The sequence below is a fragment of the Ranitomeya variabilis genome, chromosome 4, assembly GCF_051348905.1.
Source record: "Ranitomeya variabilis isolate aRanVar5 chromosome 4, aRanVar5.hap1, whole genome shotgun sequence".
In the NCBI taxonomy this organism is placed as follows: Eukaryota; Metazoa; Chordata; class Amphibia; order Anura; family Dendrobatidae; genus Ranitomeya; species Ranitomeya variabilis.
Window position 1 is genome coordinate 226,415,877 of NC_135235.1, and position 23,877 is coordinate 226,439,753.

Here is a 23,877-nt window from a genome sequence, read left to right on the forward strand (position 1 = left end):
AGAAGTCAGATGTTTCAGGACAAAGACACAATGGATTCTTTCAGTCTAATCTCTACACCGGAAAGCAGATTTAATGTCAGCTTTCGCCAATAAAGCGTCCTGACCAAATTGCTGTAACATGTCAATTGCTTTATCAAAAGAAGAGTAGGACACGGAACAGGATGAACTGTCAACTTCATCATTCAAAGAGGAACCCGCAGGAAAGGATAAATGATGAATAAGCCGAAAAGAACCAGGATCCCTTTTTGGCACGACACCTAATGGGGAAATTCTAAAATTGACGAATGGTGGGGAGGAAAAAGGACCAGCTACCCTGCCGAGATCCAACTCACTCCTAATTTTTTCTTCTACTACCTCAGGATATAGAGCAAGAGAATGCAAATTTTCAACAATTTGGCATCCAGCCCCCTTATAAGGGGGAATGAAGAAGCCAAACGAAAAGCCTTTAAAAAGCAGGCTACTGCTCATTCGGTCTGGGTATTGATTTAGCCATGAAACCTTATTTTCCACTTTCACCGGTGTCCGTGCTCTTTCCGTTAGACTCTTTTGACACGGATTGAGCTGACTGCTTTTTAAAGCATTTGAAAGCGGGGTGTGTGTTCCCACAAAAGGAACACTCATGGCGAAAACGACAATTGGAGCTCCATTTACAATTAGATTCATTGAAGGCAAAACAGAAGCCTTTCTTAATAGCAGGAGCAGAAGAGGATCTGAAAGAGAAATGTCTCTGGGGGAGCATCAAATTCAACCATAAACCCACGTCTTTACTACCCCAGTGGACCTCAGGATGAACCGCCAGCTTTTGGCGGAAAACCTCATCGTAGTGAAGCCAAGCAACTCCGCCGAAATTCCGATAAGCTTCTAGAATAATATCTATATGTTGGAACAATTTGCTACATAAATGTGGTGACTTCTCGCCAAGGACAGCCGAGTAAATAGAGAAAGCCTGCAACCAATTGTTAAACGATTTAAATGTACGTTTGGAATCATCACAATCCGGCTTGTCATCTTTCTTGTCTATCTTACTCGGCTGCTCTCTACGAGGAAGTAAAGAAAACAAGTCCACAAAATGGTTGTTCCAAATCAGTTCCTTGGTAGAGGAGCTCAAATGGAATCCTAACGGAGATAATTCGCATGTCAATGCTTCCTTAAAAACATTCTTAGGGACAGATGCAGTCAGATCTATAGGAGGAGTGGAATTGGGACCAGAAGGGAGAGCGCCGCTTAAGGCCTCAGAAAGTACATTCTGAACAATGCGCTTTAAATCACAGTTAAGTATAGACAAATGAGGATCAATAATCTCACCCCTTCCAGAGCTCCTGTCTTCAGATGGTGTCTCAGTTGCGCAGCCTGCGCTCAAGCCCTCCATGTTAGGCGAGCGCACCTGCGTGGATGGGGCAGGCAGTAAATCCGGATCGTGGGTGCGTGCTGGCATCATCCTGGAAGTAGATGGAAAGTTAAAGCCTGCAGCCGCCGAGTGAGGAGAGCCGGTATTTGAAGTTGGCGCTCTCGCAGGCAGACTCTTCCGGCCGCGACCGTTTCCTGCTTTTCCGGCGGCGCCTGATGACGCGGACGGCGTCTCCTCACGACGTCGCCGAGCATCGCGAGCTGGACTCCGGGACCTTCTCAATGTAGGGAGGCGGGACTTCCTGCTGTTCTCCGGCGGAGGGTGATTGAGAGCGGGAGATGCCGGTGACGGGGAATAGGATGTCCTGGGCTTCCTCTTCCTGGCGCTGCCGCGGTGGCTCTGCGGAGACACCGGAGGCAAAGGCAGGGGCTGTGTTGTGGAGCCGGGATCCAGGTGTTGAGAGACGACTACAGGAGCCGAGGAAAAAGGCTTTGAGGTGAGGCAGCACTTAAGCCATTCTGCACCGTCATCTTCAGCTGCTCTCGCAAGGACCTGCTGCAGTAAGCTCTCCATCTATACGTGGGGTCTTCTTTCTTCATACGGTACCTCACAATGGTTGAAATCTGCCATTACCTGGCCATAAATATCCCAGCGACCACAAAGCAACGCACTGACATCCAATAGACAGCCGTTAAAAAACCGCCAAAACGGCTGATTGGGGCCGGATTTACCCAATAAAAAACTTAAATATGAGTACCAAAAATACCAATTTGACTAGCAACCATCATTAGCCAATAAGCATCAGAGGCTGTGTGGCCATGTGACCCCTCCTATGTTCCCTACGTAAAGTAGGGGGGGGGGCTTCCAGGAACAGAAACTAAAGCCAAACAATGATGTCTCTGCCTAGAACTCTGACCCTCCTCTCAGCTCTTGTGACTACAGGTAAAGGTACCTTCACACGAAACGACTTTGTAACGATATCGCTAGCGATCCGTGACGTTGCAGCGTCCTCGCTAACGATATCGTTTAGTTTGACACGCAGCAGCGATCAGGATCCTGCTGTGATGTCGCTGGTCGCTGAATAAAGTCCAGAACTTTATTTGGTCGTCCGATCGCCGTGTATCGTTGTGTTTGAAAGCAAAAGCAACGATACCAGCGATGTTTTACACTGGTAACCAGGGTAAACATCGGGTTACCAAGCGCAGGGCCACGCTTAGTAACCCGATGTTTACCCTGGTTACCAGCGTAAAAGTAAAAAAAACAAACAGTACATACTCACCTGCGCGTCCCCCAGCATCTGCTTCCTGACACTTACTGAGCGCCAGCCCTAAAGTGAAAGTGAAAGCACAGCGGTGACGTCACCGCTGTGCTGTTAGGGCCGGAGCTCAGTCAGTGTCAGGAAGCAGACGCTGGGGGACGCGAAGGTGAGTATGTACTGTTTGTTTTTTTTACTTTTACGCTGGTAACCAGGGTAAACATCGGGTTACTAAGCGCGGCCCTGCGCTTAGCAACCCGATGTTTACCCTGGTTACCCGGGGACCTCGGCATCGTTGGTCGCTGGAGAGCGGTCTGTGTGACAGCTCCCCAGCGATCAAACAGCGACGCTGCAGCGATCGGCATCGTTGTCGCTATCGCTGCAGCGTCGCTTCGTGTGAAGGTACCTTAAGTCTACTGAAAAAAAAACAAAACTTCCTCCTGTTATAACTTTGGGGTCTTTGCACCTATTTTTCAAAAAAGTGCTGCTTTGATATTGCTATCTCTATCTATCTATTTATTATCTATCCTTCTATATTACTTCAAAACACCCTTTTTTGGTGATTACTTGGTATCTCCATTCATACTGCACCCACACACACAAATGATACACCATTTGAAAGGTAAACTTGCCCCCTTCAGCCAGAAAATAGTCAAACAAACCACACATCCACGATGTGATTGCAAAATACAGTTTAAACATTAATTTTCATAAACCTGCAGTAAGGAAAAATGACCTGCAGGAGGCACCACACTACCCCAAATCACAATACCACAAAGCTGAAACAAATCCTAACATTTGCCTTGGGGGATTTCCAGCTTGCCGAACTCCTTGCCCAGCCGATTTCAGGCAGGTACATATAAAATATTTGCTACATATGTGGAAGTAGACTAAAAGTAAAACTTTACCTGTTTAAGACTTCAGCTTTAAAACTGAAGATATAAATCAATGCAGCCTAAAAGGGACCAGACAGGTTCTGAACAATCAGATTTTCCGTATTATTGGACAGTCATTGAAAAGTCTATCTTCCTTCTAAGGTTGCAGCTTATTGGTGACCTGGAGTCCCTCTGGTTCCAAGTAAAAAGCTGCAGTGTGGACATAACTCAGACTGTACATTGTTTCCTGATGGGAGAGATTGGTGGAAACAACCTTGCAAAAACTGAAAACAAAAAAAAATCCAACCGTAGGGAAAAAAAGATAAAATAATCTGCAGTGATTACTTTTTTCTTTTTAAAGAGATATTCCCAATTATTATACAATGGTGTAAATATGCTCAGTTATGGGGTCAATTCTCCGTCATAAGCTGCTCCGTTCACATACATAGGGCTGTGTTGTACTTCCCTACACTGCAGATAGATGGCACTGCTGCCGTGGAGGGGAAAAAAATGCTGCTGCCCCTGTTCTTTTCCAAGGTCCTGACAATCAGACCCCTTCTGATCAGTAAGTAAAATTTCATTATGTTTAATGTTGAGGGATCTCCTTTAGGCTGGAGTCACACACAACGTATAAAAAAATTGGTCCGTTTTACACAGACGAGAATCGCAGAAATGTTCCCTGAACAGTGATCCGAATGTCATCTGTGTGTAGTGCGAGGAGGCGATTTTCTCGCATGTAAGCATCCATGTGACATCCGTATAGCGAGATTTTCTCCCCGGCTTGCAAAATGGACATATAATGGATCCATGGGCTCAAATATTCGTGAAAACACACACACACACACATATATATATATATATATACGGTATATATATATATTTATATATATATATATATATATATATATATATATATATATATATATATATGTCAGTGGCACCCATACCTCTCTGTGTTCATCATCTCATTAAATACAAAATTTCACCCGGGCCTACTAGTCTATATATATTTTATCTATCTATTTATTTAAACCGAAAAACCAGACCAGCATCTCCTAATGTGAATAAGTGGCACACTGTCAGACTACATTATATAGAGAAAAAAAGAACACACAGCACTATGCATGAATCCAGGCCACGTGAAAACACAGAAAAACATTAACAACGTTCAATTTTGATTTTTCTCAAGCTTGAGAAAGGCTCACAACCTGGAGCCGAAACGTTGCTATTTTGGACAATTAAATAACCAAATTTTTTCAACTTGGACTGTTGTACTGCCTTTGTTTTTTTCTTTACATATCTATTATCTATCATCTATCTATCTATCTATCTATCTATCTATCTATCTATCTATCTATCTATCTATCTATCTATCTATCTATCATCTATCTATTATCTATAATCTATCTATCTATTATCTATATATTATCTATCATCTATCTATCTATCTATCTATCTATCTATCTATCTTCTATCTATCTATCTATCTATCTATTATCTACCTATTATCCATCTATTATCTATCTATGTATCCCATCTATCAATTCAATTCAAATAAATTCAAATGAGCTTTATTGGCAGGACTAAGTACATGTTAGCATTGCCAAAGCATATGGTAAAAATAGGGGGATAGGGGGTGGGGTAGGGAGGCATATAGAGGTCCAGGATATATCAGGCTCCTTTTAGAGGTTAGGGGACATGTCTATGGTGGGGTATAGGAGTCCATGGCATATGGGGCTCTTTAGTCAGGGGATAGGGACATGTCCAGATTGGGATACAGGAGTCCATGACATATCAGGCTCCTCTTAGTCTGTGGCAGGCATTGACATATTCTGCTGCTATGGCCGCTGCACTTTCCTCTTCCCCCAGTATTATCGTCAGTTTCTCTTCCTCCTCCATGGAGCTGAAGTCTGGGAGGAGATCAGACAGTCTCTTGAGGTGAGTGTCCCTCACTGCGGCGTATTTGGGGCACCTCAGCAGGAAGTGGGCCTCATCCTCCACGGCCTCCTGGGGGCACTGCTGGCAGAGTTTGCTCTCTCGGGGTTTGTAGTTCTGTCGGTGCCGCCCGGATTCGATGAGTAGGCTGTGGGCGCTCAGGCTGTATCGGCTCAGGATCTGTCACTCTTTGGGGTTTCTAGTTTCTCTAGATATGTGGCCAGTTTTTACTCCTTGTAGGTTCTGGTATATCGTCAGTTTCTGGGATTTGCTCATGTCGTTCCTCCAGATGCTGAGATATTCCTCTTTGACTTTGTGTACCATCTTCTGGATTTCACCTTTTGCCAGGCCATGTAGGTTGATGGCTTGGTCAGACTGGCTTTGGGTACTTTTTCTTGGGAGGCTTCCTGGGGCTTCCTGGTGTAGGAAGGCTTTGTGAAGGTAGGAGCTGGGACTGCTACTTTGCAGATGAGCCTTGAATGAGAGTGCCTTAATAATAATAATAATAATAATTTTATTTATATAGCGCCAACATATTCCGCAGCGCTTTACAACTTATAGAGGGGACTTATACAGACAACAGACATTACAGCATAACAGAAATCACAGTTCAAAACAGATACCAGGAGGAATGAGGGCCCTGCTCGCAAGCTTACAAACTATGAGGAAATGGGGAGACACAAGAGGTGGATGGTAACAATTTCTTTAGTTATTTGGACCAGCCATAGTGTAAGGCTCGGGTGTTCATGTAAAGCTGCATGAACCAGTTAACTGCCTAAGTATGTAGCAGTACAGACACAGAGGCTATTAACTGCATAAAGTGTATGAGAACATGATGGAGGAACGTGATTATGTTGTTGTTTTTTATTAATAGGCCACACAGGGATAATTAGGTTAATGCGTTGAGGCGGTAGGCCAATCTGAACAAATGAGTTTTTAGTGCACGCTTAAAACTGTGGGGATTGGGGATTAATTGTATTAACCTAGGTAGTGCATTCCAAAGAATCGGCGCCGCACGTGTAAAGTCTTGGAGACGGGAGTGGGAGGTTCTGATTATTGAGGATGCTAACCTGAGGTCATTAGCAGAGCGGAGGGCACGGGTAGGTTGGTAGACTGAGACCAGAGAGGAGATGTAGGGTGGTGCTGAGCCATGGAGTGCTTTGTGGATGAGGGTAGTAGTTTTGTACTGGATTCTGGATTGGATGGGTAGCCAGTGTAATAACTGGCACAAGGTAGAGGCATCGGTGTAACGGTTGGCGAGGAATATGATCCTGGCAGCAGCATTCAGGACAGATTGGAGCGGGGAGAGTCTGGTAAAAGGTAGGCCAATTAGTAGAGAGTTACAATAGTCCAGACGAGAATGAATAAGTGAGACAGTAAGAGTTTTTGCAGAGTCGAAAGTAAGAAAAGGGCGAATTCTGGAAATGTTTTTGAGATGCAGATAAGAAGAGCGAGCCAGTGCCTTCTTCCTTATTGCGAGGTGTAGTGGGAATCTGCCCAGCTCTGCTCGGCAGGCACTGATTGATGTGCTCCAATGGACTTGGAGAAGATGCTTGCAGAACTCTAGGTGGAATATTTCAGTCGGCCCAGCAGCCCACTTTGACCAGTTTGGGTATGAGGCTGGGCCCCAGACCTCACTGCCGTACAGAAGGATTGGGGCAATGATGGAGTCAAAGATTTTTAGCCAGACAGTTACTGGTGCCTTGAGATGGTACAGACGCCTTCTGATGGCATAGAAGGTTTTGGATGCCTTGTCTTTTAGTAAATCTATGGCTTGCTTGAAGCTCCCTGACTGGCTGAGTTCTAGGCCCAGGTAGGTGTACCTGTTGGTTTATGTAAGTGGACGGTTGTCTATCATAAAGGTAGGATGGTTAGTGGGTTTCTGCTTTCTTTTCTGGAACACCCTAATGTTAGTTTTCTTCTCATTGATTGGCAGTGCCCATGTGCTGCTGAAGGTCTGTAGGATATTCAGATGATCTTGGAGGCCTTTCTCAGTTGGTGATAACAGCACGAGGTCATCTGCATACAGCAGAAAATTCACCTGGGTGTCATGGAGGTGAGTCCTGGTGCTGAGGAGGACTCTAGGGCCACTGCCAGCTCATTGATGTAGATGTTAAAGAGCGTTGGACTGAGGCTGCAGCCCTGTCTCACTCCTCGGCTCTGTTGGAAATAGGCCGTCCCCCTTCCGTTGACCTTCACACTGCAACTGTTCTCAGTATAGGAGCTTCGGATGACGTTGTATGTTTTGCCTCCTATTCCGCTTCCCAGCAGTTTTAGGAATAGTCCTGGGTGCCACACTGAGTCGAGGCCTTCTTGAAGTCCACAAAACAAGCTTATATCTTCCTGTTCTTTGTATTGTGGACGTAGCTCTTGATGAGGCTGTACAGAGTGTAGATGTATCTATCTATTATCTATCTGTTATCTATCTATTATCTACCTATTATCTATTAATTAACTATCTATTATCTATTATCTATCTATCTATCAATCAATATATTATCTATCTAATATCTATTATCTATCAATCAATCTATATTTTATCTATCTATTATCTATCTGTTATCTATCTATTATCTTTCTATTATCTATCTAATATCTATTATCTATCTATCAATCTATCTATTATCTATCTGTTATCTATCTATCTATTATCTATCTAATATCTATTATCTATCTATCTATCTATCAATCAATCTATCTATTATCTATCTGATATCTATCTATCTATCTATTATCTATCTATTATCTATCATCTATCTATTATCTATCTATTATCTATCATCTATCTATTATCTATCTGTTATCTATCTATCTGTTATCTATCTATTATCTATCTATCTATCTATCTATCTATCTATCTATCTATATATATAATTGTCTAAGGGTTTTTCCGTCTGTCTGTCTGTCTGTCTGTCTGTCTGTCTGTCTGTCTGTCCTGGAAATCCCGCCTCTCTGATTGGTCGAGGCCGCCAGGCCTCGACCAATCAGAGACGGGCACAGCATGGCAACGATGATGTCATAATGGAAATCCCGCGTCTCTGATTGGTCGAGGCCGCCAGGCCTCGACCAATCAGCGATGGGCACAGTATCGACGTAGATGTCATAATGGTTGCCATGGCGACGATGATGTCATAAAGGTTGCCTCGACCAATCAGCGACGGGCACAGTCTGCCGCGAATTCTGGAATCATCATTGTCAATATACTACGGGGACATGCATATTCTAGAATACCCGATGCGTTAGAATCGGGCCACAATCTAGTCTATCTATAACTCTCTATATCTATTTATTATCTATCTATCTATCTATTTTTCCCATATGATACATGTCCACTAGGTTTATGCTCACCCCAAAAATGTTTCATTTTCTCTACTGGTTAGAATCTGAATGTAGTAGAGTTATTGTTATTTTCAATGTGCCCCCTCTAATCTCCCCCCACTAGTGGTCTCTAATGTAGAGTGCTTGGTGATCCATGTGCTGATGTTTCCGTAGGTTACGCATTGTCGTGCATCCATTGTACGTCTTTCTTCACCTCGACATGTTCAGGCAGCAGCGTCGTGTGTCCTTCTGGCTCTTTGTGTGCATCTACATACATAGAAACCAGCACGGGTGAGTCATATGATTCAATACAATCCATTGCTGCATTTTGATTCTTGAGCCGCTGAGATCACTGATTGGTTGCAGCGCTGCCAACGTGACGTCAGCGCCGCAGACAATACTAGGTACAAGAAAAAGCATTGCTGGCCCGAAGAGGGCGACTGGGCAAGTAAAAAGCAGTTTTGTTTTTTTTTTTTACGGGGAAAGGGGTTTTTCAGAAGTGGAAAAAACATTTAGCAACATATACGTTTCACCTAAAACACAGATATTCCAATTTCATAACTTTACCTATATCTAGAATATCAATATGGAACCTTATATACCATAAATATTTAAGATGAAACGTAACTTTTATTATGCCTAAAAATGAAGACATTACCATGCATTAACCAAACAACGGTGCTGGCTACCATCACCCTATATGATTATCACCTATTACCACACGCCTAAACTCAGAATGAGAATGGCGTCCCCGCCCCTCGGTGGCTAACCCTCAAACTCCTAGATGTCCCTATATTGGTGAATCACATGGTCAGCCATTTAAACAACCATGGAAAGGAGCGTATAGGGATTGCCATTCAAGGATTAATATTGAGGTAGGCAAAAATAGAAAGTATGAGCAAAAAGAGGTGAAATTGGCAACACAACAATAAAGTGACAAGTGCATTCACTTAGTACCTTGCTAACTGTTCCCTGTTTCTGTATAGCCTTCTTAAAGTGAAGGTTGGCACCCTACTGGTCAGCGGAGTGGCGCCCCTGCTCCATGATGCCTGTCCCTTGGGGTCCCTAATATCACTCAAATGTTAACACAAGGGTAGCCATTTAACAATTCGTAAGGCAAATAAACATTCAAAAATGCCAGAAAGACAGGTAAAAAGACCTTAAATGGCATATATAGCACATGATATATGCTAATGTTGATAACAGCAAGATAAAAGGTACAGCAAGCTAAAGATATAGCATCTTTAGAGATCTAACCTCCTGATGATCCATGGAGAATGCGTTGAGGTTTCATGAATATCAACAAATCTTAAGTACCTTACGTCATTGCTCCTCACTCCCTTGTTTGCTACATAAAAAGGCATTCTCTGAGCATATTATTCCAGTACTGTATCTGTACATTGTTCTGAGGCTTTATCTTGATCACCTAATGAAGCATCAAAGGCGCCATTTTGATTGTCATATTCTCCAGCTGCTGAGTTCTCTGTATTCTCTTCCAATCTCTTGCAACAAGCAGTAATGCCGACACGTAGGTCTTTCTTCTGACAGTGCAGCTGAGGACATAAATGTCCAGGAACAGGAGATTTAGCAAAGCTCACATAGGAGCTCTGCTGCACACTCACATTTGCCTTCAAGCTAGAGCTCAAAAATCTGATATTTATTCTTTATCTTTACACATATGAAGATCAGATTTGGTCAACATTTTTTAAACATGACGGACACAGTGAAGGAACCCAATGAAGCCACATTGAGAGTCATTAGTTTCCATCAGGTGCTTGTGATGTCCATCATATAATGTATCTCACAGAATATAGTGGTTTTGCCATGAATAAGTATATGCAAAGCTAAAAGGATTTATTTACTTATGTGTATTTTGAATTTCAGACGTATTTCCAGAATTCGCAGGCATTTTGGTCCCAAATTTGGTCAGGGGTGCGAACCTTCCTTTACTTGTAACTCACAGAACAGCATGTCCTCTCTGTATGCACAAACAAGAATGGTGACTTCATGTTGTGACACTGATGACTGCGCTCCTGATATTCCTTCGCGTAAGTCATTCAATTTCCTTGCTATCCAAGAAGTATCGTTTCTCCTTGTGGAGATTGACATGCTAAGCATGCCGAGATGAGGAGACTTAAAGCTGCAATGCTCCTTTGGGAAATATGCTAATTATGCAAATTGTCTCTTCAGAGAGGAAGAGAATTAGAACGCTAATGCCACCTATTGGAAAGCAGCAATCCTACAAGTCAATGTCAACCCTTTAACGAGTCTTGTCACATGACTTAGGATAAAAGCCAAACCAGAATCTCAAATTGATGCTCCCTGACGAAGGTTTAAAACCGAAACGCGCGTTGGGTCGGAGGCGCGTTCCCGGGATTCCCAGTCCACTCTGCGGTGGGTACTAATCTGCAGCGGTTTTCTTTTTCCATGTTACAGACCGTTAGTCTTATACCATATGTGGATTTCTATATAGTGCACTTGCAAGTTTTCTACAGTCTCATGACTATGGCCTGTGGTAATTCTTTTTGATTACTGCCAGCAGCTTGGTTTCCCATCTTAAATGGATTATTCCATATACAGCTATATTTATTTTGTTTTGCTCATTTTTTAGGTTGATTTATAAACATTATATTGATTTTTTTCTTGAGTTTGTCTGTATATGTATGAGTACTTGACCACGATATCTTTGTGGACTGGTATGCCCGTGCACGCGCCCCCTGTTCATTACTGCAGCGTCCTCTGCTGTGGCGCCATTGCTTATATCACCTTCCATGCATTTGTTTTAAACTAATTTCAATAAAGTTTATATATTTTGTATGATATTGTGTCAGACCGTGTATCATCTTTTTCAAGTTGCCATTATGCATTTGATGATAGGTCTTTATGTCCTTTTTGACTAGTGGTACAGATTTCTGAAATATTGATTGTTACCATGTTAGTTGGCTATATAAATTGTTACAGAATCTCAATTTGTAGACACTGTGTTTCGGGGTACTACCCCTCGTCAGTGCAAAGTGGAGATCTGGTTTGGCTGCATGAGAGGTGTCCGACCGATATCCAAGAAGTATCATTTCTCCTTGTGGAGATTGACATGCTAAGCATGCAGAGATGAGGAGACTTAAATTTTTTCTGCCTTTCCCAAATATATCTGTTTTTCTGGAAAAAGAAATCACTCATTGACTCTAGGGCTCCACTTTTTTTTTTTTTTTTTTATAAAGTATCGTTATTGAAGTTTTCCAACAATTTTTACTCGAACATATTACCTTACCAGTACACACAGAAAATTAAGAAAAACTGGGAAGAGGGGGAACGGGACATGGAAAGGGCTCCACGTTTACCAGCGCAACACAGTCAAATTCAATATTAAAGGATATGCCAACTACTTTATAAGTTTTGCCTTATTTGACCAACATGGCTTAAAGAACAAAAAAAATAAAACTCTAATTAATTCCCTTATCGGAATGCCTCTCCTTCACTTGCTACTAGAGTCTGCTAGCATCAAAACCCAGCGGGGGCGGAACATGGCTTCTACACCCTTCTCAGTCCTTCCCATGAGGAACTTCAGTAGATGGGCATCATTTTTTTTTCTCTTAAACCACTCTGGACCCATGAGGTATAACTTATACCTTATGCCTATTCCTATAAGTAAGATGAAACCCCTTTATAGTTGTAATTAATCAATATTTGTTTTTTTATTGATTTCTCTATTGACCACTTCATTTTTCTTTTCATTTCAGTACCAACTAAACTTTCTCAGCCCAATGGACTGGTCTGTCGATCCTGCCAACATACCGATCCTTGGTGTTTGACTTCAGAAACGATATCATGCCGTGGGAATGAGAATATGTGTGCTCATCAGACAGCACAATTGAAAGGTATCAAAGATAGTTTCAATATTTTGGAAACTCCCCTGTGATCCATTGTTGCTGGGCCATAGCTTAGTTTGTTGTGTTGAGTAGCTGCCATGAAAATGAATGGACTTCTTTGTAGTGTCTGGACAAACTGGTTCCAATGGAGCAGAGAGATGCTGTGAAAACCTCCAGCTCTGGCAGAACCAATCTGATCTCTTTGTCTTGTGTGCAGAAGCCTTCTTTGGATCTAAAGGGTAACATTTCTCCTTGTGGAGAGTGACAAGCCAAGCCTGGCATGTCAGAGTGAGGGGACTTATAGGCCATGCACGCTCCTCTGTGAAATTAAATATGCAAATTTCTTCTTCAGAGAGGAAGAGGACTAGAACTCTAGCGCCACCATTTAAGTAGCAATCCTAAAAGTCAATATCAACATTTTAACGAGTCTTGCCATATGACTTATGATAAAAGCGGAATTAGAATCTCAATCTTCAGCCACTTTGTTTCGTGGTGTTGCCCCTCAATAGTGCAAAGTATGAGATCTGATTTGGCTAGCTGACAGACTTAAAACTGGGTGTGAGGCTTAAGATAAGACTAAGTGAGAGGATAAGACGTTACTGCTTAGATCCCAGTCTTATCCTCTTACCCAGCAAAATCAGATCTTATACTTTGCACTGAAGGGGGGCAACACCCTGAAACACTGTGTCTGCAAATTAAGAATCTGGTTCAGCTTTTCTCCTAAGTCATATGGAAAGTCTCATTAAAGGCTTGTTTTACTTTAGAAAATGTAGCATTTTACTGTCCCTGCAAAATGAAAGATTTGTAAAATATTGCTTTTTTTCCCTTGAAGGTGTGAAACGGTTTAAAATTTGCCACATGTCAATTCTTTCAGCGTCTTTCACTCACGGTTTTTTATGAAAGTGTAAACCATTGCTTTTTATTTGCATAAAAAAACAGTAAAAAAAAATACCAAAAAACATAAACTGCTACATGTGAACATATCCTAATCTAAGGGATAACATTTCTCTTTACGGAGAGTGACAAGCCAAGCCTGGCATGTCAGACTAACGAGACTTATATGTCATGTATGCGTATCTGGGAAACTAAATATGCAAATTGTCTTTACAAGCCTATCATGTCAGAGTGAAGATGAGGGGCAATACCCTAAAATACTATGTATTCTAATTGAGATACTGCTTTGGCTTCTTATCTTAAGTAATAAGGCAAGGCTCAGTAAACAGTCGATAAAGACTTTTAAGATTGCTGCTTCTAATAGGTGGCACTAGATTTTGTGTCCTCTTCCTCTCTGAAGAGACAATTTGCATATTTAAAGGGGTTGTCCACTGCTTTCAGTTAACCCCTCAATGTATTCCCCGGGGCCCCTAATGAATTTTCTAAATACCTTCTGTTGCCGTTTTTGCCTGTGAGCGGCGCTATGGCGGCGGCTGAGACTGGGTCATGTGACCCCCAGGCTGCAGCCGCCGCTAATTTCTGCCGACATCACGTCAATTTCCAGACTCTGGAAATTGACGTGATGTCATGAACAGGCGTGACCAGCCTCCACAGACAGTGGTCACTCATCAGGAGTGACTGGGCTGTGGGCGGGGCTGCGGTCTGCCTGCGGGGCTGTGCTGGGATCTGCGGGCGGGCGGGGCTGGGGTCTGCTGGCCGTGCTCATGTGCTGGGGTCTGTTGGCCGGCCGTGCTCATGTACTGGGATGTGCGCTGTAAATCTGCCGTTGGTGGATCTGCTGGCGGTGGGGGTTCGGTGCGGTGGGTTTGCGGAAGGTGCTGGAGTGTGCGGGTGGAGCCATTGTCTCCTGTCAGTGTGTCACTGAAGGTCTATAGAGCAGTGACATCACCCGATGTCACTGTTCTATAGGGGAGATCGTCGTGGGACACTTGTTATTAATTGGACTATGGCAGAAAGCCAGTATACGGTTTATTTTTTTAAATTTTTTGCAGGTGATCGAGTATGGTAAATATGGTTACATTGAAGAATATTAAAATACTTTTTTTCTGGCTGTGTCTTTATTTTTTAACCCTTTTACTACTATAGGATTAATAATGGATAGGCGTCATATTGACGCCTCTACATTATTAACCGGGCTTAATGTCACCTTACAATAGCAAGGTGACATTAACCACTTATTAACCCATATCCCACCGCTACTCGGGAGTGGGAAGAGTGGGGCTAAGTGCCGGAATTGGCGCATCTTACAGATGCGCCATTTCTGGGGCAGCTGTGGGCTTGTATTTGTAGCCGGGGGGGACAATATCCATGGCCCCTCTCTAGGCTATGAATATCAGCCAGCAGCTGTCTGCGTAGCCTTTCTGGCTATAAAACATTGGGGGACCCCACGTCACTTTTTGGGGGGTTGTGCTAGTTTAATAGCCAGTAAAGGCTACACAGACAGCTGCGGGTTGATATTCATAGCCTGGGAGGGGGCCATGGGTATTACCCCCTTCCCAGGCTACAAATATTGGCCCCCGGCCATCGGCTTTCCCCCTCTGGTGCAGAAAATTGCGTGGGAGCCCACACCATTTTTTTTTTTAACTGAAACATGTTGTTCATGAACCCCTTTCTGCCAGCTGATGGAATAGTAAGTCAGCTGGCAGTATTCCCCGCTTTGAGGTAGGCTCCGGCGGTGAGCCCACTTCAAAGCCGCAACATGTCAGCTGTTTTCAATAAAAAAAAGTTTACATGATCGCTAAATGGCGTAGAAAAAAAAAAAAACAAAAGCCCAAATTATGTTTTTTTGGTCGCCGCGACATTGCATTAAAATGCAATAACGGTCAATCAAAAGAACGTATCTGTACAAAAGTGGTATCATTAAAAACGTCAGCTCGGCCTACAAAAAATTAGCCCTCACCCAACCCGATATCTAAGCTGCGTTTTTGATGCATTTTTGCACAGTTTTTTCACGGTTTTGATGCGGTTTTTGAGCGATTTTGATGCAGTTTTTGGTGCGGTTTTGATGCAGTTTTTGGTGCGGTTTTGATGCAGTTTCTGGAGCAGTTTTGATGCAGTTTTTGGTGCAGTTTTGATGCAGCTTTTGGTGCGTTTTTTTGTGCATTTTTTGCGTGTTTTTGATACAGTTTTTGGTGCAGTTTTTATGCAGTTTTTGGTGCTGTTTTGAGGGTATGTGCACACGTTGCAGATTTGCCTGTGGAATTTCCTGTGCAGATTCTGAATTTCTTGGCAGTTAACGCGGGTCAGAATCTGCGCCTTTTTTTGGTATGTGCACACGTTGCAGATTTTTGTGCAGATTTCTTCCTTTTTTAACCCCTGCAGATTTCTGTTATGGAATGGGTGCAGAAATGCAGCAGAACTGCACAAAATAATTTACATGGTTCTTTTTTTAATCTGCTGCGTTTTCAGTGCAGATTTTTCGGCACCATTAGCACAGCATTTTTTTTTGCCATTGATTTACATTGTACTGTAAATCACTTGCAGCTCTGCAGCATTTCTGATCGGAAAAAAAAGCTGCAGTTCTGCAGGAAATATGTAATGTGTGCACATAGCCTGATGCAGCTTTTGGTGCGGTTTTGATGCAGTTCTTGGTGCGGTTTTGATACAGTTTTTGGTGCAGTTTTTATGCAGTTTTTGGTGCAGTTTTGATGCAGTTTTTGCTGTAGTTTTGATGCAGTTCTTGATGCAGTTTTGATTCAGTTTTTGGTGCAGTTTTGATGCAATTTTGGTGCGTTTTGATGCAGTTTTTGGTGCAGTTTTGATACAGTTTTTGGTGCGGTTTTGATGCAGTTTTTGGTGCGGTTTTGATTCAGTTTTTGGTGCGGTTTTGATGCAGTTCTTGGTGCAGTTTTGATGCATTTTTGATGCAGTTTTTGGCAGTTTTGATGCGTTTTTGGTGCAGTTTTTGCGCTGTTTCGATGCATTTTTAAATTCATTTTTGGTATAGTTTTTGCGCGGTTTTTATGCGTTTTGGTGTGTTTTTGTATGCGTTTTTGAAAGCTAAATAAAAATGTATTATTGAACAAAAAAAAAGATTTGTGATGCCATTATTGTCCAACCTCCTCTTTTACATTTGTCCAACCCACACTCCATTACACACAGATAGATAGATAGATGATACATGAAATGGATAGACAAATCTACATATACATAGATCTATAGATGCATACATCTATCTATTCATATATCTGTCTATAGATATATCTGGATAGATATATCTATTGATAGATGTATGGATAGTGTAGGGTGCGTGTCCACTGTCCGGATTACATCCGGATTAGCTGCAGATTGGATGCTGCATACTTGTAGTCCCATCGGATGATGCCTGCACACACCTCAAAAGACCCCCCGCACTGCCCCGCACACACCCGAACAGTCCCGCACACACCCGAACAGTCCCGTACACACCCGCACAGCCCCGCACACACCCGAACAGTCCCGCACACACCCGAACAGCCCTGTACACACCTGAACAGCCCCGTACACACCCGAACAATCCCGCACACACCCGAACAGCCAGGCACACACCCGCACAGTCCCACACACACCCGAACAGTCCCGCACACACCCGAACAGCCAGGCACACACCCGCACAGTCCCGCACACACCCAAACAGTCACGCACACACCCGAACAGTCCCACACACACCCGAACAGCCCCGCACAGCTCCACACACACCCGCACAGCCCCACACACACCCAAACAGACCCGCACACACCCGAACAGCCAGGCACACACCCGCACAGTCCCGCACACACCCGAACGGTCCAGCACACACCCGAACAGCCTCGCACACACCCGAACACCCCCACACAGACCCTAACAGTCCCGCACACACCCGCACACATCCGAACAGCCCGCCGACCCCGCCCGCACACACATACATGCACACAGTCACCACCCACACTCTTCCCACACACTTCCCTCCTCCCGAACTGCAGCGTTTCTCAGACCCACATCCGCAGCAAAACTGCAGATCTTTTTTACATCTGCGGTTTTGCTGCGGATGTGCCCGATTCAATGCAAGTCCAAGGGTGCAGAAACGCTGCAGTTCCGCACAAAAGAAGTGAAAAAAAAAAGCGTTTTGGTGCGGCTTTTTCCGGAGCATGTGCACAACAAGTCTGCGTCTCCCATAGACTAACATTGGTTGTGCACTACACTGTGGATTTGATGCAATTCTGTGCGGCAAAAAATGCTGCAGATCTGGAATCAAATCCGCAATGTGTCCACCCAGCCTTAGCATTTAGTGATCCTAGCAAAAAAGCCAAGCAAAAAACTAGTGTAGGATTGCACTATTTTTGCAATTTCATCGCACTTTGAATTTTTTTCACATTTTCTGTTACACGACATGGTAAAACCAATGGTGTCGCTCAAAAGTAGAACTTGTCCCGCAAAAGACAAGCCCTCACATGGCCATATTGACAGAAAAATTATGGCTCTGGAAAGAAGGGGAGCGATAAATGAAAACACGAAAAAAGCTCCAGGGGTGAAGGGGTTTAGAAACATGGATATGGACATATCTATGGAAATAGATATATAGATATATCTGTATGTATCTATCTATCCATCCCATATCTATCTATCCATCTATCTATCTGTGTGTAATGGAGTGTGGGTTGGACAAATGTAAAAGAGGAGGTTGGACAGAAATGACATCACAAATCTTTTTGAAGATAGAGGGAGGAGAGGAGGGAGGGGTTGGGGTGTGTTTTGGAGTGGGTGTGCTAGGTTCAGGTTTAGAGTCCAGTGCAATGCATCATGGAACTTATAGTATTAGAGCACAATAAGTCAGGAGAAAGGAAGTTGTCGATTAACCCCATGAGAGCTGGATCCAGCACTGAAGATGTGCTGCTACAGCATGATAAAAGGTAATATTGCTAAAATAAACACAGTGTATGTTTTCAGTGGCACATAATAGCAAGATTTATGAAAAAAAGTTATTGTAGTGAACAACTTCTTTAATTTCCCAGTAGAGCATGCATTACCTATAAGTCTCTTCACTCTGACATGCCAGACTGACTGTCTTGTCACTCTCCATGAGGAAATGTTTCCCCTTAGATTCCAGTCTTAAATCTGTCACCTAGCCAAATCAGATCTTGTACTGTGCACTGATGAGGGGCAACAGCCTGAAACATCACATCTGCAAATTGAGATTCTGGTTTGGCTTTTATACAAAGTCATATGGCAAGACTCGTTAAAGGGTCGATATTGACTGTTAGCATCCAAGGGGTGGTGTTTCTCCAAAGGACAGTGACATGTCAAACCTGACGTGCCAAGGTGAGGAGACTTTTAAGCCTTTCAATGCTCTTTTAGGAAATATGCAAGTTGTCTCTTCAGAGAGGAAAAGGATTAGAGAACTCTAGTGCCACCTATTAGAAGTAGAAATCATAAAAGTCAATATTCTGCTACTTCCAATAGGTGGCTTTTCTATATGATTTATTGGCAAAATGTATCAACAGGGACCTGCACAGAACCTGTTTATGCCACCAGCTGCATCTGAGGTCCCCGTCTTATCCTCCCTAGGAGATTAGCGCCAGTGTAAAAAAATATATTTTTTTAGGATTAGAACTCCAGTGCCACCTATTGGAAGTAGAAATCCTAAAAGTCAATATTCTGCTACTTCCAATAGGTGGCACTAGAGTTCTAGTTCTCTTCCTTTCTGAAGAGACAATTTGCATATTTCCCAGATGACCATTGCAAGGCTTAAAAGTCTCCTTACCTTGGCATGTCAGACTAGAAATGTGAACGTGATCCAGGTCAGACGCCTCTTACCCAGCCATGAAAAATCTCACACTTTGCAGTTATGAGGGGGGATATTCTGAAACACAGTATCTGCAAACTGAGATTTTGGTTTTGGCTTTTGCCCTAAGTCATGTGACAAGGCTCGTTAGAGGGTCGATATTGAGTTTTTCCTGCCAGGAGGCACCATTTATGGTGATGAAATGTATGCTCTTATTATGAAAAACCCCCTTACAAACTTCCTTTATGTTAAAGTTCTAACAAGCTTTATAAAACTTTTGCAGGACCCATCTTAGCTTCAGTCACTCTTTGGTGGTGTGCATCAGAATCCTTCTGTCATGTTGATCCCCAGGTCTATAAATCTGAAGGAATCCAAGCTGAAATCAATATAACCTGCAGAAATGAAGCATATCAGTGCACATAAAGTCACCTCAACTCCTGCCATCATAACAGAAATCTAACTATTCCATGTTCACCTAACTGTTACCCAACCTCTGATCGACACACGAGTTGATGATTTTTCTTCTTCTTTATTTTTTAACTTCAATGTATGGCAAACCGAGATTTCCTCCTCAATAAGTTGTTAAATGAAATAACAAATAAATCTTTTATTTACGGGGAGTTTGCTTATTTCTTTTGTGCACATTATTAATCATGCATTAATCATTTTTTCTTAATATGTAAATAAACTGTTAAGATCTCTGGGTGGGGCATAGTTCTCCTTAACAAGCTGCCTGCAGAGATTATTTAAAATGAAAGAGGACTACCAGAGTGAGACATGTAGATCAGGAGAAAAGACTTTCAGTCATTACATGTATCACACTGGTTACACTGTCATTTAAAATGAGTTCTGTAGGCAGAATTTCAAACAGATCTACTGTATTTCCCACCCATAGATCTTAAAAGCTAATTTACATATTAAGAAAAACATGGATTTCTCTGGAATAAGACATCAGATCGCACATATCAAGGTATCATATTATTCAGCTTCCTATGATCTATATACCCATATAGACAGCTCAGGAGAGTGGATTCTACTGACAGATTCCCTTTAAGTCTGGAAGAAGCATAAGCATCTCAATTTACTGCCTCATGTGGAAATGGATGATATAAGTGCCAAAAAGGGATGTCTTTAACTAAAACATCGGTACTTTAGCATATTCTTTGTAGAGGTCAACAATAGCTAATGAATGGAGTCCTGGCTCAGAGAAGTTCACAATCACTTCAACAGGAGCAAAGCTGCAGTAGCCAAGAATGACAGCATGTGGAGCTGTGATATTTCAGCTTTGTACACTGAGATATCAGCTGAATGATGGGGATACACCATGTTCTTAAAGAAACTATTAAAAACTTGCAATTCAATGGGCAAAAAATAGAGATTGGTGAATCTGCAAAATGTAAATTCAACACGAAGGATCAAAATTGGCAGGGATAAATTATTTTATTAGAAAATATATTTATTATGCTTAAAGGTCTCCCAACCCCAAATCATAATAAATGGATGAGCTAGGAATGGGTTGTTTGTTTTTTTTTAAAGTTTTTAATGACACCATTAACTTTACCAAGTAATGTACTAAAAGTGATCAAAAAAAAATTCCAAGTACTGTGAAATATTGAAAAAAACCACTCAGATTATTCATTGTTTTTTGGGTTTTACTTTTATAGTGTTCAATGTGCTCTAAAAAGACCTGTCAGCCATGTTTTTAAAGATCAGAATAATTACATTATTATTATTATTATTATTATTATTATTATTACACTGGTCAACAGTATTTTTGGTGCCAAAGATATTTCATCGAATTTAGGGTATTTTTGGGGTGCTGATTCTGAATATGTCATCAGTTTTGCCAGATTGGCTCAAGTTTTTGAGATTTTTGGTATCTTATTTATAGCACTTGTTGGTAAATGCGACGCATCATCTCATTAATTTCTTTGGATTAGTACTTGAACTGAGCAGTTCTCAATATAGTTTTGTGTTAATTAGTGTTCTAAAAGTTTGTTCATAGCTTGATTTTTGCACTAACTTTATGTTGTTGTCTGTTTTCCAGTGAAAAGCATGAACTCATCAAGAAGAAGTTGTCTTAACGATCCAGACTCATTCTGTTACATTTGTGGTGAATACACACTGCCAAAACATAGAAGAAACATAACAGACTTCGTAAAAAAAGTGTATTTTGCCTATTTTGGGGTTATGCTTGGGGACGAAGACAAGTTTTGGGCACCACACATAGTGTGCAAAGCATGTATCGAATTATTACGAAAATGGAGCAAAGGACAAAGAAAAAGCTTCAAATTTGGTGTTCCAATGGTGTGGAGAGAGCCAAAAAATCATCATGATGACTGTTATTTATGGTAAACACAGGTACAGGCACATCTTCACAATGAGGGACAGGCCTTCTTGCAGATTCCATGTTACTCCCATTTTCGTTTCTTATGCTTATTGAATCCTTGCACTTGCACTGCACAGAAATAACAGTCATCATGATGATTTTTTGGCTCTCTCCACACCATTGGAACACCAAATTTGAAGCTTTTTCTTTGTCCTTTGCTCCATTTTCGTAATAATTCGATACATGCTTTGCACACTATGTGTGGTGCCCAAAACTTGTCTTGGTCCCCAAGCATAACCCCAAAATAGGCAAAATACACTTTTTTTACGAAGTCTGTTATGTTTCTTCTATGTTTTGGCAGTGTGTATTCACCACAAATGTAAGGCTGGTTTCACACTTGCGTTTTTATCTGCATGCGTTTTTAAAAAAAACGCATGTGTGAAAAAACGCATGTAAACGCGGTAAAACGCATGCGTTTTTTAGACGCATGCGTTTTTATAGAAAAACACAAGAAAACACAAGAAAACACAAGAAAACACAAGAAAAAACAAGAAAACCCTAACCCTACCCCTACCCCTAACCCTAACCCTAAATGTGACTGAAATACGTGGCACTGAAATACGTGCAACTGAAATACGTGGCACTTAAATACGTGGCACGTGGCACTTAAATACGTGGCACGTGGCACTTAAATACGTGGCATGTGGCACTTAAATACGTGGCACGTGGCACTTAAATACGTGGCACGTGGCACTTAAATATGTGGCACGTGGCACTTAAATACGTGGCACGTGGCACTTAAATACGTGGCACGTGGCACTTAAATACGTGGTACGTGGCATACGTGGCACTTAAATACGTGATACGTGGCACTTAAATACGTGGCAATATGACTGTCAGAAAATGTTCATTAAACGGTTAGGGGTGAGGTTAGGGGTAGAGTTAGGGTTTGGATCCCTTTATCACCTTGATGGTGGTGGGTGGCTTTTCAGTGTGTTTTCTGGTTTTTTTCTATAAAAACGCATGCGTTTTTAGCGCAAACAAACGCATGTGCCTAAAAACGCATGCGTTTACATAGACAGCAATGCATTTTTTTGCCGCGAAAAAACGCATGCGTTTTTTCGCGGCAAAAAAACGCGCAAGAAAATACTGCAGGTAGCATTTTTGAAAATGAACGCATGCAGACAAAAAGACGCATGCGTTTGAAAACGCGACCAAACGCATGTGCAAAAAACGCATGCGTTTTCAATGTTAAATATAGGGGGAAAAAACGCATGCGTTTTTTGTGCAAAAAACGCTGCAGACAAAAACGCAAGTGTGAAACCATCCTAACAGAATGAGTCTGGATCGTTAAGACAACTTCTTCTTGATGAGTTCATGCTTTTCACTGGAAAACAGACAACAACATAAAGTTAGTGCAAAAATCAAGCTATGAACAAACTTTTAGAACACTAATTAACACAAAACTATATTGAGAACTGCTCAGTTCAAGTACTAATCCAAAGAAATTAATGAGATGATGCGTCGCATTTACCAACAAGTGCTATAAATAAGATACCAAAAATGTCAAAAACTTGAGCCAATCTGGCAAAACTGATAGCATATTCAGAATCAGCACCCCAAAAATACCCCAAATTCATTAAAATATTTTGGACACCAGAAAAAAATTTTTTTTTTGTTGACCTGTGTTATTATTATTATTATTATTATTTCAGTAGCTTAAAAAAATTATTTTGCTTGTTTCTCAATTTTCTAATATCCATAACTTTTTTATTTTTCCGTTAATGGAGCTGTGTTAAGGCTTGCTTTTTCTAGCGCTCAAGCCTTAGCTTTTCATGGTATGTACAACATTTTGATCGGTTTTTATCGTAGTTTTCAGGTCGGATGGTATGTCAAATGAAAAACAGCAATTTCGGTGTTTCAATTATAGTTTCTTTATGATGTTTATAGGTTATACATTTTTATAGTTTGATAGATCAGGTTTTTTGCATATATTTTTGTATGAAATATGCTTCATTGTTTCCATTCTTTCTATTTAGGAATGAGGGAAAGAGGGTGATAAATATATAATACTAGATGGTGGCCCGATTTTAACGCATCGAGTATTCTAGAATATGTATGTAGTTTATTTATGAAGATTTCAGAGAAATGCAATGAATACACAGGATTCGGCTGGCCGGGCGCGACCAATTAGCTAAGCGTGGTTCAAATCCAGCGGCAATTCGCGGCCGGACTGCACCTCTCGCTGATTGTTCGC

At 41.9% G+C, this 23,877-nt stretch overlaps 1 protein-coding gene across 1 annotated transcript; it reads left to right on the forward strand.

Annotated features, from left to right (window-relative positions):
- The first annotated feature begins 1,520 nt into the window (after positions 1-1,520).
- LOC143768709 (phospholipase A2 inhibitor gamma subunit B-like) lies at positions 1,521-19,898 on the forward strand. The gene is made up of 5 exons (XM_077257362.1): positions 1,521-1,844; positions 8,906-9,022; positions 10,616-10,779; positions 12,469-12,606; positions 19,575-19,898. The coding sequence occupies exons 1-5, from the start codon at positions 1,687-1,689 to the stop codon at positions 19,712-19,714; spliced, it is 717 nt and encodes a 238-aa protein (XP_077113477.1). The 5' UTR covers positions 1,521-1,686; the 3' UTR covers positions 19,715-19,898.
- Positions 19,899-23,877: the final 3,979 nt, after the last annotated feature.